This window comes from Amblyomma americanum, chromosome 5 (genome assembly GCF_052857255.1).
Source record: "Amblyomma americanum isolate KBUSLIRL-KWMA chromosome 5, ASM5285725v1, whole genome shotgun sequence".
Classification (NCBI taxonomy): domain Eukaryota; kingdom Metazoa; phylum Arthropoda; class Arachnida; order Ixodida; family Ixodidae; genus Amblyomma; species Amblyomma americanum.
Window position 1 is genome coordinate 136,749,087 of NC_135501.1, and position 15,398 is coordinate 136,764,484.

The 15,398-nt window shown below is 46.0% G+C and overlaps 2 protein-coding genes across 3 annotated transcripts in view; both read right to left on the bottom strand.

Annotated features, from left to right (window-relative positions):
- Positions 1–15,398, bottom strand: part of LOC144132741 (uncharacterized) — a 646,537-nt gene that overhangs the window by 150,977 nt on the left and 480,162 nt on the right. The window lies entirely within an intron of this gene.
- The window catches only part of LOC144132745 (uncharacterized), a 170,009-nt gene continuing 163,411 nt past the window's right edge, over positions 8,801–15,398 (bottom strand). The window contains exon 4 of one of the 2 annotated variants that reach the window (XM_077665376.1): positions 8,801–8,979. In XM_077665376.1, coding sequence (XP_077521502.1) covers positions 8,845–8,979 — 135 coding nt within the window. In that variant the 3' untranslated portion in view covers positions 8,801–8,844. Of the gene's footprint in view, positions 11,454–15,398 lie in introns of both variants that reach the window. The other variant, XM_077665375.1, reaches the window with a different exon arrangement.

The window sequence follows — 15,398 nt, forward strand, 5'->3', positions numbered from 1 at the left end:
CCAGGGAGGGTCCGCCCTCACTTTAATATCCTCGTCATCAGCACGCCGTGCAAAAACTCGGCGGCAGAGTTCTGTAATATCGGTCGTTCCAGCGATGGTGGCGGCGCCACGCGGCCTCTTCCTGAAGCGGCGAGCCGGTGATCACTCCGCGCGGCGCGTGCAATCGCAGCGGTTAGGAGCGTAAGATTCGCATCAAAAATGAGCGTATTGTTATTCTACGATGTGCGAACATTCTAAACACGTTGTTTCCGCCAACACGTAAAGAGTTCAAAAAGCAGTGATTAAGTGCGTTCTACAGGTTGATAACGTGTTTGAGCCCAATGACCCGTCTGCTAGCGACGTACTCTGTTGATGCCACGACACCATGCCGTCAGTGCATTCCTATTCGGAGTTTTGTTCATGCGACCAACGTAGCGTATTACGTACAGCTGCATGAAAGCAGTGCTTTGAAGTATATTGGTTATATTTTAAGGAGGAAGTTTGTAGAAAACAAACATTTTAATCACGCTTCAATCCATTCTGGTCTGGATTAAACACGGCTTTCTGGTCACGACTTGACTGCAAAATGGCGATACGAATGGCAAGAACTCCACAATTGTACCTTCAGTTCTCGGACATAATGCGCAAAGTGGATGAATAACCGCATACGGTTCTTGGCAACTTTCGTCTGCTCGCTCGATCAAAGCGTTTTCCCCCGCTAGTCAAAACACATTTTGAGCTCAAATTTAGACTGTATCATAAAGCGCACACCCTGGCTGCCGTTTCAAACAACAGCTAACATTGTCTCTTCTTTTACCGCATATGTGGCCAACGTACACTGCAGGTGGACTATAGTCGGATACAATTAAATCTGCAGTAAAGCTCCACCCACATTCAGCACCACCGAACAGAATTATTCCGTGAGAAAATGGAGACCGCTGGTAAAACTTTTCTGTTTACCTAAACAAGCAGCCAATGACGAGTCAAAAATGTAGGCTCAATGGTTTTGACGTTTATGGCTTCATTGATACAACCCAACATTAAAAAGTTGATTATGATCACTGTTGGAATTGGTAATTGCAGTTATATTATGCCACGGACCGTGACCAGCATTACCAACTGCTTATTTTTTTTGTTTTCAATTGTGTCTTTATAAGATCAGCGCGCAATAAATTTACTGTCGTGGACAAAAGAGGTATACTCCACGCAGCGGGAGCCGGAGCAAAGGAAAAGTGCATCGTAACGCCATCTACAGGCGGCATCTGCGATCTAGACAGCCAATGGGAGCCCTTTATTATCTGCAGGCACGTCGTTTGACTCGCTTCAATCTTTCGTGCTTTAGATGGCGTTACGATGCAGTTTTACGTTGCTGCGGCTCCCGCTACTTGGAGTATACCCCTTTTGTACCCGCTAGTACATACCGTATTTGTGCGGGTAAGGGCCGCGCTCGTGTAGGCACGAAATATGGCGTCAGACTGTTTGGATCGTTAAAGTAGTTTCTTTCTGCTTTCGGGTGAGTGCCGAAACAAGAAAGTGAACACGCAAAAAATTACACTTCAAAGTGTATGTCGCACTTTACTATGCTGAGTTCGCAAGTTTCGAACTTTTTGCGGCACTTGCAAACTAGCGATTCTATGCTTATATCGATAAAATTTAATTCGCGCCTGTAATGCAGCTAAACTTAAGCGTATACGGTACTATTGATACTGCTGCTTATCTAGACTCTAAAAATCGCACCAAAGTGCCACAACGCCAAGAACCCGCATCAACAGAGACGCACGCTATGGCATCGGCGCCATAACCGTCTTGTCCGCCATGTCGTGATGCCGCTGCGCCACCTATAGGAGCTGCATGGAATGACCAAAAGCACACTCAGAGGAGTCATCCACGGACTCCGGTTCACCGAAACCCAAGAGTCGCTCATGGCATCTCTGTAGGTGAGAGACACAAGAATCGAAATCCTACACGCCCGGATTCTCGGCTCCTCCACAACGGCCCTTCTCGCTTTCAGTGGACCATGTCTGCCTCGAATGGTCTACCAAGGAGCGAGGGAGTTTCTGTGCCATCCGTATCGTCCGGCGCGGGTTCTGCTCGACGTGCATGCAACCGGGCCACCGGCCCGACGTATGCCCCAACCCCGAAGTCAAGGTGTGCCGTCTCTGCGGTGCCATCGACCCGCCCGCGACACACAAATGCCAACCGGGTCTCTGCGGGGACCGGCGCGAGAGGATGCCTGAAAGCTGAGCGTCAACCTCCCGTCTCCTCCAACGCAGTCAACCCAGGGGCCGTGTTACGTAACTGTCACAAATTCCGTCAAAAGTAAAGTGGGTTCCAGTGCTATCGCCGAACACTGCATATCGAAGCAGCACGTTATCGACTGGGGCAAGGCACAAGTTCTTGCGGCCGAAAAGAGGAAATTCCCTCATCTTTGCCTGGAACTTTGATTATACAAACGACCTGTCACACCTTGAACCTAAACCGCGGAAATCTGACAACTGCTTACGCACGCTCCCTGCGCCCCCTTTTCAAGCATACATAAGCTTGCGCACCCGCTTCTCGTTTTTTACTGTGAACAATTAGGGCTCCCGTACGTATGGGAGCCCAAACGTCTTTTGTGTGTTCTTTACATTGTTGTGGTCGGCATCTTCAATGTCACGTTTTATGGCGTTTGTATTGCCTTAAGTACGTATTGTATATATCTATTGCATATTTATAGAATAATGTGTATAACGATTACTGCATCTTATGCTTGAGTTTTAATAAAGAATGTTTTGGATACAACTATGCGTCTCCTCACGGGGATCGACATCTGTGCTGTGTTGTCTTTTCTACGTTCTTAATTATTCGCCTTGAGTGCACCAAACTTTTTCCTTAAAGCCTAGCTTTTGCTGAAACCAGAATGCAGATTAATCACAAAGTGGACATATGTGTTGGTGTTTACAACAGCACGCGTTTCAAGCCAGTTTTGTTGTTTTCCTTATAATAATAACAATAATAATAATCTCGTTGATCGTTCTTCTTAATCTGGTGGAATTAAAATGAAACATGGCATATTTCCAGTAGCGTAGCAGGCGACAGGGGGGGGTCAGTATAGGCAAAGGGGGCCTGCATGCGCAATAGCCCAGGTCCCCCGTGCCATTTTTCTTAATCCGGTCCTTGGTCTGGTCCGTCGCCGCGCTCAACAGCGTGAATACCACTGTCGCCGCAGACAAGTTGCTGCCGTTCACGCTGACGAATGGCAAACCGATTTACACCGGGTAGTACAGGCCACCGTACGCGAACGGCACAAGCGGAGGACATGGCCCTGCCGCCTTCACGTACGACCCACTTGGGAAGCAGCATGTATACATACAGCACGCATTTAACGGGTATCGCTGAGTAATGCGCTTAACATAGCGCTGCAATTTTTAATGCGAAAGAATTACTAGTCTCATTACAAGCGGAGTGTGTTGTACTCGCAGATGGCACAGGAAATCCCAGCGATGGCAAGAAAAATAGGGCGACGTCATCAAGCGGCCGTACGACGCACACAGCAAGCCGAGCACCGCCACTTCAGAGGCTGCTGTAAGATCGCTTTTGCCGCCGGCCATACTTGGTCACGTGACCGTTCCGCCATCGCCGGCCTTCGGGCCTTCTTGTTTCGACGGCTGCTGCTGCGCTGGTGCCCTGTTGCAAGACGCTTTTCCGGACGGCCTCGCTCCAACTGTCGGACGGCCCAAAAACATCGTGCGAGTGCGCAAGCAGGTGTTGGCGCTGGAAAATGTTTGGTTGAACCACATTTACTCGATTCGATCTTTTGGTGTAGCGTTAAGACAGGAGACGGGCAGAGTGGGTCAGAGATCTAACACGTGTTAATGACATCTTAGTCAAAATCTAGAGGAATGGGCTTGGGCAGGGCATGCGATTAGGAGGAGGGACAGGAAACGTAGCAGTGGGACAGCAGGAAGTTAGATGACATTACGAAGCTTTCAGGGATCAGGTGGCTGCAGCTGGCACAGGACAGGGCTAACAGGAGAGAGGTCTCAATTTGTTCTGCAGTGTGTGCATCCAGGCTGATGATGACGATACTCATTATAATTAAAAATTGGTTGTCAATATGAGGTGGCTATCAATGATTCAGTTTCAGCGTCATTTTAGTCACATGCACCAGTACTGAGGAGTCCTAAATGTACCTACAGAGATGTCGCAAAGGTGAAAAGAAAGAGTGCCACGCTGCATTTGCGCACCTCTTTTCCTAGCTGTGCCTTTTCCCGCGCTGCTTACTGGTTTGAAAAAAAAAAAAAAAGCAGCCAGGTTGTGTTGCGAAAGTGTAGTTCTTGTTGGGAACACGCCTGCCACTTCGCATGTGCACTTGGTGGCACTCACGTAAATTGGTTTTCGAACATTTGCGCATGCTAGTAAAAGGGCACCGCGTACACCTTGTGAGTAAAGGCACTCACTTGTTAGGGAAATGACATTGGACTGATCTGACGAGTGCAAACACTTCCCTCTACTCTGTAGACATAGACATTAGAGTGAGACATTGCTCTAGATACCTCTTAATAACGGCACATATCAGACTTCCAATGCGGCCAGAAAGGATGCTCAAAATGCAGGCTTTCAATTTTTTCAACCGTCGGTTTGACTCCGGGCAACAGGATAACTTAGTCGCACCAGTGGTGTACAAGTCTTCGAAAACTGTGGCCTTGTTTCCAACATGTCAAGCATCCAGCGAAGTTGTAAGAATAAACAAAATTGCACTGCATTGCTTTCAATGTTTTTATTACTCTCCTTATCAAATGCACTTTCAGTTTCTGTGAAGAGGGAGAAAACAGGAGGATCAACAACACAGTTTACAAATAAACTGATCGGCGAAAAACACAGTGAAAATGAAGAAACAGAAAAAGGAGGTGGGTGGGGAGGATAGAGAAGACAGATGCTCCCTGCACAAGGGTTAGTAACTTCGAAAAAGTACACCGCGCAGTAATAGACCACCAGTACTGCTTCTAAGCCATTCGTAGAGGCACACTGACCGATACAGAGATTATAGATACTTGAAATGTGTCGCACATAGATATATTATATAGGCAATATGCTCCCTGGGGAGCGCTTCGCAACCTCTCAAGCGACACCAGCATCGGCTGCACATCGCAAAAAGCGTCGTATACTGTGACGCTGCACAGACGTCATGAGAATGGATGTCGCCGTCTGCAGTGCGTTACAAACGCAGCAAGACGCATTTTTTGGTTGTGCAAATATGGCGTCCGTTGTCCAAAAAAAAAAGGAGTTTCACGGAAAAAAAAAAGCCGGCTGACATCAAATATGGCGGCACTGACGTCACCAGCGTATATAAACTACTACCTATCACAGATGGGCGTTTTTCGGTCACTTCAACACGACACAAGTGCAAGGGGGTAGTCTAGCAGCTCGAGAGCACACGCGTACAGCTTGTTTAGGCTTTAACAAAAAATGTATCATATAAACAGAACCATACGGACCCTGACAGCGCCCAGACATCTTTCTCAAGCTCCATCATGCCTTGTGGAGTCGCAGGGCATTTCATAACATGGCGACTTGACGAAAACCCTCGTCGAAGGCCACATCCTTGGAGATGAGCAAACACCGAAATGAGGCAAATAAATTTCATGCACTGTTGTGTAAAGCCGACGCTTGATAGCTTGTCACAAAGATGCGGAGAGAGAACATTCTTACGGATTCTTTGAGTTTGTTGACGGCAGACAGCCTCTACAAGTTTGCTTCCACTAAGCCATTTGCTCCTGGTGTCGTCGGCACAAAAACATCTCTTGTGGAAGGCAAACCGGAAGCAAGGCAACAACGAGTTGATAGCTATCATTACCAGGTACGTAGAACCCAAGAACAGAAACTAGCAAAGCAATCTGATCAACCACATCAAGGTTGTGCCAGCGCTGATGAAAGCAATATATAATAATGCTCTAGAAAATTTACTGCTCAAGAGAGATCCGCAGACCCAATACTACAACCACAGTCCATGCAACGAAAGAAGGTAAAATGTGCTTTCAAAAATACTGCTTCTCTCAATTCTACTAAACTTGCTGAACCCAACTCCAAGCATGAACCCGACTTGTGCGTTTTCCGCAACCTCAAAGCTTTTATGACAATTAATTGGACAGCTCCAGCCACATCTTCTAGCACTTTCGAGAAGCCGACTGGCTCATTTCCCAAACTGCACCTGCTTGTGTGGCTACCAGCTGATGCGTCTGGAACAGCAACATGAAGGTAGCAACTCACAATGCTAATGTTCCACGAGGGGCGTGCACTGAATGCCAATATAGAATTATGCCACTGAGGCCACGTTGCGAGGTCAAGGAACATGAAGCGCATGTCTGTATTGGCACCCAAAACTTTGCCCCTGCTTCCCTGCCACTGTTTCAAGCACGACTATGCCTCACTGCACTATGCACGCATCAGAATTGTCAAGCAAACAACCCGCCCACCTCGGCTTCCAGTGGCCAATTTGGGTGCATGACCACCCAATGGTTCGGCAACAATGAGCCTCGCCATGCATAGACAGAACCAAGAGCTCCTCTGCTCAACAGTGTAGGGAATACACGAGAAGTGCCATCCCGAGACAAGCCTTCAGGCTAACTACCACCTCTCTGGACTTGCGTGTTGCCTCCAGAAGCAGTTTAGTGATACTGTACACGAAGCAGACCACGCAACGTAAGTGGGGGGGTGGGAGGGAAGCATTTGTGCACAAAAAGCCTAGCACAGCAAGAAAGCGCACCGGAAGTACACAGCTAAAAACGTTTGATGTGCGTGTTCCAGCTTTCCTGCCTTACGACTGATGCCATACTCTATGTGTGTAAAGATGCACGAGCCCCTGCCACTAGTCCACTCAATAAACTACTCCCCAAATGCTCCTATTTTTTACTGACCCGTGGAAGTTTTTTTTATTACTGCCAAACATAACGTATGCTAGCAGCAAGTAAAGTTAGCAAAGGTGCACAACATGGACTCAAAATAAGGAGGACCGCCCTGTTGGTCCAAAAGATGGCGCTGCATCCTTCCGCACGACATTAAGCACTTTTCTTTCATTGCTACAGTGGCAGAGCACGCAAAGATGTTCCCTGTTCCACAGGCACATGTTCAAGCTGGGCCCACCGTGTTTACGCTGCAAGAAGAAAAATTCAGCCATAAAGCTAACACACCGCAAGCGCACGACACTGCAGATACCACAACAGCGTACCAGACAGCACACAAATGTGAACCATTGCCACCCTGATGCATGCAAGTCCTCAAAAACGGCCGCCCCCTAGTCGAAGGTCCCTACCACCCACATTCTAATGCTCTCACAGAAACTAGGGCTGGTGTGTTTGACAAGTGGATGTTTCGTAGGAGACTTGAAATGAGAACTCACCGCAAATTTACCACTGCATGAAAAAACAAGCCAGAGAATGATCATACAAAGGTTGCCTCACAAACATCACTTGCTTGACCACCGATGCATTGAACTTCATGCTCCCAACAAACAGCAATGCAGTTCGGCACTCCTTGAAGAGTGTGGGGCTTGGCTAACAGCGAAGTTGTCACATATGCATTCAACAAAACTGAGTGCCTAACACTCCTAAACGAAGTGCTAGGCACCGAAACCCATGCCAACCAAGAATAACCTTTTCGACACCTGCACTCAAGCATAGCATTGAACCATGTATCCCAAAGTTTAGGCTTCAAGTGCTACGCCTACAGCTGAACGCCAGAAACACACGAGAAGAGAGGAAAAAGAACAACAATCTTTGCAAAAAGTGTCCTGTGCAGCAAAATTAGGTGTGAATGAATTAGTGTCTGTTCCAGAAGTCGCAGGCAGCAAAACTCGCTAACTTCAAACCATGCTAACCACTCCTGCTCGTCCGTACCACAGAATCAAGCCTTCAAGCGCATAGAGAAGAAACTGGGAGGCAGATTGTTCAAAAATAAATACGCAAATCTCGACTTCAAGGACACATTTTAGCGAGAACAGAAACACAGTGGAAAAAGATAAATCCACAAGCTGTAAACAGAAAATGTTTAGAAAAATTGCAGTAAATAAAGATGTGAGAGAAAAAAAAAGTGCAGATATATATTAGTCATTGTGCATAAAAATAAACATTCAACATAATGGGAACACATGAAAAGGAATCTAAGGCTCACAAAACTAAAAGCACAGCTCACTGACTAATTCTATTAGGTGCATTTTTATATATTTTTTTATATATTTATGTACTTATATATAGAAACGCTTTGTCTCATTTGCATAAATGCAGAGAAGAGGTTGAAATTAGAGGTACTGTGAGAGAAGCCCATAATCCCAAGCAACTCGAGCTAACTACTACTGCGAAAGTAAAATTACAAAAAGAAAATAATGGCTGCTTCTTTCTACACCACCGAAGAAAAAAAAATGAAAGAATGGTATAAATACATGTTGAGATAGGTGCCCTGTCACACGGAACAGCAGACTGAAACCAAGCAACTTTACTGAACACCATGTGTGCTGTTCTGAATGGCAACAGATAGTCTCAAAACAGTCACAACTTGCCGACTTGCGTAACAAGCAAAACTGAGATGAAGACAAAGGGCACCGAAGATTCTAAAACCTGACAAGCTTGGCTCTACTTGCATAAAAAAAAGTGGGGGGAGAGAGTTCACAACAAAGTACATCACGCATATCCCAAATTGCGTGCCCAAGGATTGCAGGCAAACGAGTGCAAGTTTCACTGAATTTCAGTTTTTTGCTCCATTCATGGGAGCCCACTTGTCAAAGCAAGAAAACTGTAGTTGCCGGTGATTCCATAGGCCGCTCGCAGGTGAGACGTAGTCCAGTATGTATATATGTACCAACCAACGTGCGCGCACTTCTCCGACCACTCGTTAATGTCCAAACGCCGGTAGCACACCTGTGGTGCCAGTACTTTGTGCTTTCAGATTAAAAACGTCTTTGGAGAACACAGCCTTGCAACACAGCAGTTGAGGCAGCTGATGGCGGGGGAGATGACTGCAGGTTCTCTGGAAGATGACGATAGATGCCGCTTGTCCACATTTTGATCACGATTGGTCCGCGTTTGATGCGCTCAGACTCTCACCATGTTCGCACTCTGGTCAGAGTCAGAGTCGCACTCTGGTCAGGGCCAATCACGAAATGCACACGTGATGACACTAGATGCAGCAGAGTTCATCTCTCCCAAAAGACTTGGTTTTTCTATTTGGGATCATTTATACTGCTGCATCTTTCAGGAATACCCATAGAGTTCAAATTATAACTTCTCCAGTGCAGATACTAGTGGAACTTCCCGCAACATACCAAAGCATTCCATTCTTAAAAAGCAGTTATTGAAAACTTTATAACCTGACTGTAAAAAGCTAGGGTAGCACTATAAATCGATTGGTAGGACCAGCTGTAACAGCGCCAGACAAGGGGCACTGGCAGTAAAGGTTTTTCACCACCACCACCAGCTGTATGTCACAAAGCTACACAAACAGCACCCACAAACCACATGCACAGATAGAAACTTTCCAGATTTTTTTTTCTACCTGAGAACAGCAAAACTTGAGCCATTCACAGTGACCAGTAAAATGTTCCAGTAATAGCTACAGAACCACATCCCTGAGGAGCATATGCATGCACTGCATTCAGCACTTCCTAACCCTCCTGCCCAACATATCAGCACCTAAAACAGACACTGCAGCACACATGGGCACAAACAAAAATGAAGTCTGCACACTGCACTTGGACGAGCCGTATCCACTAAAATCACAACGTTGCCTAGCCTCAAACTATTGCACAACAACATGCACAATAAAAAATGCATGCTTCAGCAATTTTGGGCCAGTTGCATATCAACACGTGGTGGGTAAAATATGTCACATTTCTCTGCCATCACACACACTAACTAGCAGTGAGCATCGTTGTACCACTAGTAATGAAAGTTCACACTGAACTCATTTTAACAGTACTAATTTTTTTTCATAAACTGTATGCAGTAAAATCTTGTTAATTCGAATTTCAAGCGGAAAAATATCCAAATTAAAAGAATGTCGAATTATCGAATACCACCCCCACCCAAACAGCCCCAAACTGTTCATGTGAAAGTAAAATTTATTTCGTAAAAACCTGGGCAGTGGCAGTCTCGTTTGAAGACGAAAACTGCATGACAGAGAATTCCGTGAAATGTTTTAATCTGTGCACACTATTGCGAGTGTCCAAAGCACAACTGCTCCATAATGGTAATGCTACAACTGCTTCGCATGTGGCGTACATGAGGAGGCTTCCACACACAAACGGCAAAGGGTACATGACGTGCACAGAGTTCTTAGCGTGCTGAAGTAATGGAAATCTCACGCGAACAGAAGCGAGGGAAGCTCGCATTAGTGTCCGGAATGGCATAACGCCTTCAGCAACAACTAAATATGATAAACATAAGCGACAAGGCAATCATCGTTCTAAACGGCGTGCAGGTGGCTGATAGGCACGGCCGATAGCCACTGTTGACATGGGCTGGCAGCAAAGCTCCGAAAACGAAACTATCTGGCCGGACTCCCTATCCCTAGGCCTGTCGACAGGGGCCTGCCCATCATCGACACACCTAAAATTGCACACACGTTAGAGGGGCACAGACAACAATACAATATGCTCTTCAGGCCCGAGCATGAAAACTTTAAAGATCGCTTGCTGAGCAAGTCATATCTTCACAAGGTGCCACTTTGGTCCGAATTAATTGGTGTCAACGCTAGGACGTTACATAGGCGTTTGGCAGGACTAGAAACAACACTGCGAATTAAGCAAACTTTATACTTAATGTGGGCCAGATTGAGCTGGCTTCACATTTAAGGCGAACGTCTCTATAGACTCGTAACTTGCCAGCAGCGATGTTCGCAGAAAAGTGTCACACCACAGCTGTCAATCAAACTAATGACATCCTAAGGAGTCAGCAGACAATGCATCTGCGCTTCAGCCTACTGCGCATGCCTGTCAGACACCTCCTGAACGCCAATCTGGAAGGATGCCGCCTAAACGCTCTCCTGTCTCTCCAGCAACCAAGCGTGAGCACTAAAATGAATGTCACCAAAAGTGTCATGAAGCGAACAATTGTGTAGTCTTTAACCAGCATCTTCACCACACATCAGCGACACAAGCAGCAGCAACACAATAAAGGCTTTCGCCTCACCGCACTTTAGGTCAACAGAGTGCCCCCCTGAATTTTAACTTAGTCTATTGATTCGGGGTAATTGGCAATTCAACAAAGAAAAGGTTTGGTTTATGGGGGTTTAACGTCCCAAAGCGACTCAGGCTATGAGAGACGCCGTAGTGAAGAGCTCCGGAAATTTCGACCACCTGGGGTTCTTTAACGTGCACTGACATCGCACAGCACATGGGCCTCTAGAATTTCGCCTCCATCGAAATTCGACCGCCGCGGCCGGGATCGAACCCGCGCCTTTCGGGCCAGCAGCCAAGCGCCATAACCACTCGGCCATGGTGGCGGCTGAACAAAGAAAAGACATAAAACACAGGATGTTCAAAAGAAGCATCTGCTTTCAACAACACAAAAATACGGGGTATGGAGATCAACGTTGGCAAGAAATTCATGAAATCAGTTACAAGACAAGTGAAGCTTGCATCAGTGCGCAGTCCAATTCACGTTAATCTTCCAGGTATGTAAATCAATTCAGAGTGAACATTTAGACATGTGCAGCAGTTAGTAGGCATTCTCCAGTCTCTGTGAAAAACAAGTCACTAGTAAAAATACTGACACGAAAGACAACTCCACCCAAACATTCTTTTCAGTACAAATTTATTTTCTGGCTCTTTGTGGGTATGTAACGGGGGACAGGGGTCTTGGAACTTTTTTCTTTATTTTTGGACTAAATGCAATGAAAATGCAGCCATAAGTTTTTTTTTATGCCGATTTCAAATATGTAGCCGCTTTTTTTATATGTCAATTAGTTTTCAAGATGTTAGACATTTTCACTACTTTGTTTGCAATAACAATAGGAAAAAAATACAGATCAGAAAGCTATTATTAGATAGTATACTGTACAGGGAACACAATGTAGGAGTACTTTTTTTGATTAAGCAAATATTTGTTATCTTACAACCTGTTGAAGTTCAATGTTGGAAAGACTGGTTGACGAGAAGTTTTGCCCAACCACAAGTCGAGAAATCTGTTCCCAACATTGAATACTTTGATCATTTAGCAGCATGCTGCAATAAAAATTATTCTGTTAATCTGCTCTAGATGCAAAGATATCCTCCTTGTAATACAAACTAGCAAACAATCAAAAATCTGTTTGACAAAACAAAAAAAAGATGAGCTCGTTTGCGCCTTGTGAAGCGGAATTATAGCGAAAATACTGAATCCAGAGAATCAACAATTTCGCAGATGTGGGCTGTAGATGTCCACACCGAGTACAGGTTGCCGCCGCTTTGAAGTGAATGGCAGAGAAGCGTTGCCTCTGGGAACCGCAAAAAATTTTGTGTCGACGAAAACAGTTTAATTGTGAAATCGGTCCGCAATGGTGATACCTAAATTAAGGCGAAAGCCTTTCTTGGCTCATGAGTAAGTTGGCATGGACGGAAGTTGTAGACAGAGGCTGTCCGCAGTGGCATGAACGGAAGCTGTAGACAAAGGCTGTCCGCAAATGTGTCAGCACTTGTATGGTGATTTAAAATAGTCAAACCCGACTATATCGAACCCATTTACATCGAATTACCCCGTATATTGAACAATTTATGAACATTGTATTGTTAAAAAGAAAATATATAGCAAAAATACGAATATATCGAACAACAGCAGCCGCGCTCGATATATCAAACTTCAAGCCGCGCAAAACTGCCCCAGAAGTTGGCTTTTCCGCGCAGCTGGGAGAGCTGTGCCCCCCCCCCCCCCCCCCCCCCCTCGATAAAGTGGCTTAGCCGAACAGCGCTCGCATGGCACTGCTCTCCCTCCCTCAGACACTTTCTTTTTATCGTCCCGCAAAAATTTTTGTCCCTCAGGCAGCCACCCGGCCACCCCTAGCAAAAGTGGTTCAACAACACACTCTCTCTCACTCACAGCCACGTGCGCCTGCATGTGGTTATCTCTCACTCACTCAATTGCATAATTCGGTGTGCTTTGTTGCATTGTGGGAGCGCTGAGCTCGTCCGTTCCGTAAAAAATGGCGGCTGTGAAGCGACAGAACCTGCCATTATCTTCAAAGCTCATCTAAAAATTTCAATGAACCCCTCGATAGCAGTGAAACACTTGAGGAACTGGACGATTTGTTCAGCCAGCTTTCAGAGTTTCTGCGTTCCATTTGTGATGGGACTGCAGCAACAGACTTCGTCTCCGTCAACGACGATGTTCCGACAACCGGAGAGCTCGCTGACGGAGACATCATTGCCGATCTGACTAGATATGTCGCCGGCAACAGTAACTGTGAGGATCCAATGAGTTCCGACCTGCCCCCGTATTCCCATGCACTTAAAACGCGCTGAGCTTTGTTCGCATCTACTGTGCATCCATAGAAGGCTGTAGGCTCAGCTGTCCTCAGTCGCTTGACAACGTTGAAAAGTGTGTGCTCAATAATGCTTTCAAAGTCAAAAAGCAGATCAGCAACTATTTCTCGCACTAATAGTCCTGCCGTACACGTCTTTAGCAAATAAAGAATGCTTTTTAATGAGGTACGGTTTGTACGTTGTCAAATTCGTCAAATCTGTATTTTGAATTCCACGATATATCGAACTAATTCTCTTTTTTTACGAGTTAAGAAAACAGGGCTCTAAGTGAGAATCGAACCAGAGCCGCTGGCGTGTGAGACAGGGATGCTGCCACTCTGCCACGACACTTCACGACTTTAGAAGCTGAATAAAGGCGTGCTAGTGAATGCCCTGTTTTTAAAAGCTTATCTTCGAGATAAGTATCAAGGCCTACATGAGTAATTGTGAGCATGTTACTGTATTTACTCGAATGTAACACAACTGCAAATGTAACGCGAGGGGTGAATTTCCATGCTGCCCAGCAGGGAAAAATAAAGCAAATGTAACACGAGGCTTAAGGACGCAATACAAAGTATCTTTAACAGACGTGACCAAACGTTTATTAATCTTCCTCGCTTTCGGAGGCCCAGAAACGAAGTCCTCCTTTTCGCTATCGAAGTTTCTCGGTAACTTCTGCCGCATCATGGTTGTTCACTGCAGAGAGAATCCATTCCTCTTCATGAACGTTTGGGCCCACCCACGAGATTCTCTGAACTTCCCGTGTCCCAAACAACGTCTCTAACTTTCCAATGGATCAGCTCGCTATCGACCCCCATGAGACGGTTGCGCTGCTCGATAATAAAGTCCGCCACTTTTTTATCCAGCTCAACGTGATGGCCGTGGCGAGGCCCACGAAATCCTTTGCGGCCGGGCTCACATTTAAAAAGCCGCTCCCGCTGCAGCCGCCATCCACGGATGGTTGACTCGTTGAGGTCAAATCTTCGAGCTGCTGCAGAATTCTTGACCTCTTTAGCTAACAGGATCGCTTTTCTCTTCAAACGAGCATCGTATTGAGCACGACGCGTTGCCATCATGTGCACTGAATCAATACACCGCGAGCCACGACACGTTTAGCGAGAGGTCTCAACGAACACAGAAAAATGACAGAACAACACTTTAGACTTTCGACGAATGAGAATTTGGCTTCCGAAGTACACATGTTGCCAGCATAAGATCGCAAAACTGCGAAAACTGAAACAAAGCTGATTGCTTTGAAATGGCTGCACCGCGGCACTGCTTTAGGCCAATTGAAGTGCGGTATTCGATTACAATGCAAGGGTAGACTTTAAGGGGAAAAAATCCCGGAAAAAACTCGCGTTGCATTCGAGTAAATACGGTAGTTCCGATATGTCGTAGTCAAGTGAGTAGCAAATTTCCTCTGTTTCCAGTAAATTTCCTCCATGCTTGGCGTGCAGTCGTAGGACCATCATACGGCACGCACTGAAACCCCCCTCGCAATGTACAATGCTGGCCCAACAGATGGCAGACAGCACACAGCTTTCGCATTTCCGCACCTAAGAAGACTCAAGTGCACCTCATAATTTTTTCACTTCTTGGTCTTTTTTGGCCTGTAAAAGCTCCGTTTTCAGTGAGAGTGGTCTCTCCGTCATTCAGATGCCGTAGCCTATTGATACCGGCCAACTTCAGTTTGGTCTCAGCAACCTTTCTATTCCCATCACTTCTTTCTTTGCACTTCCAAATCCCATGTTTTCCCAGCCTCAAAATAAAGGTTCAGTTTGTAACTATGTCCTTGCTTCATGCTGCATTTCTGTTCATTTAACAAACACAAGCTACACCCCCTCAAAATATGCCCACAAGTCCATCTTCCAATTGTTGCCACAGTAGTCCAGCCCAGTGCAAGGCGTCTGCATTCCAGATGCAAGAGGGGCACTCTTCACAAGCTCTTTTGGAG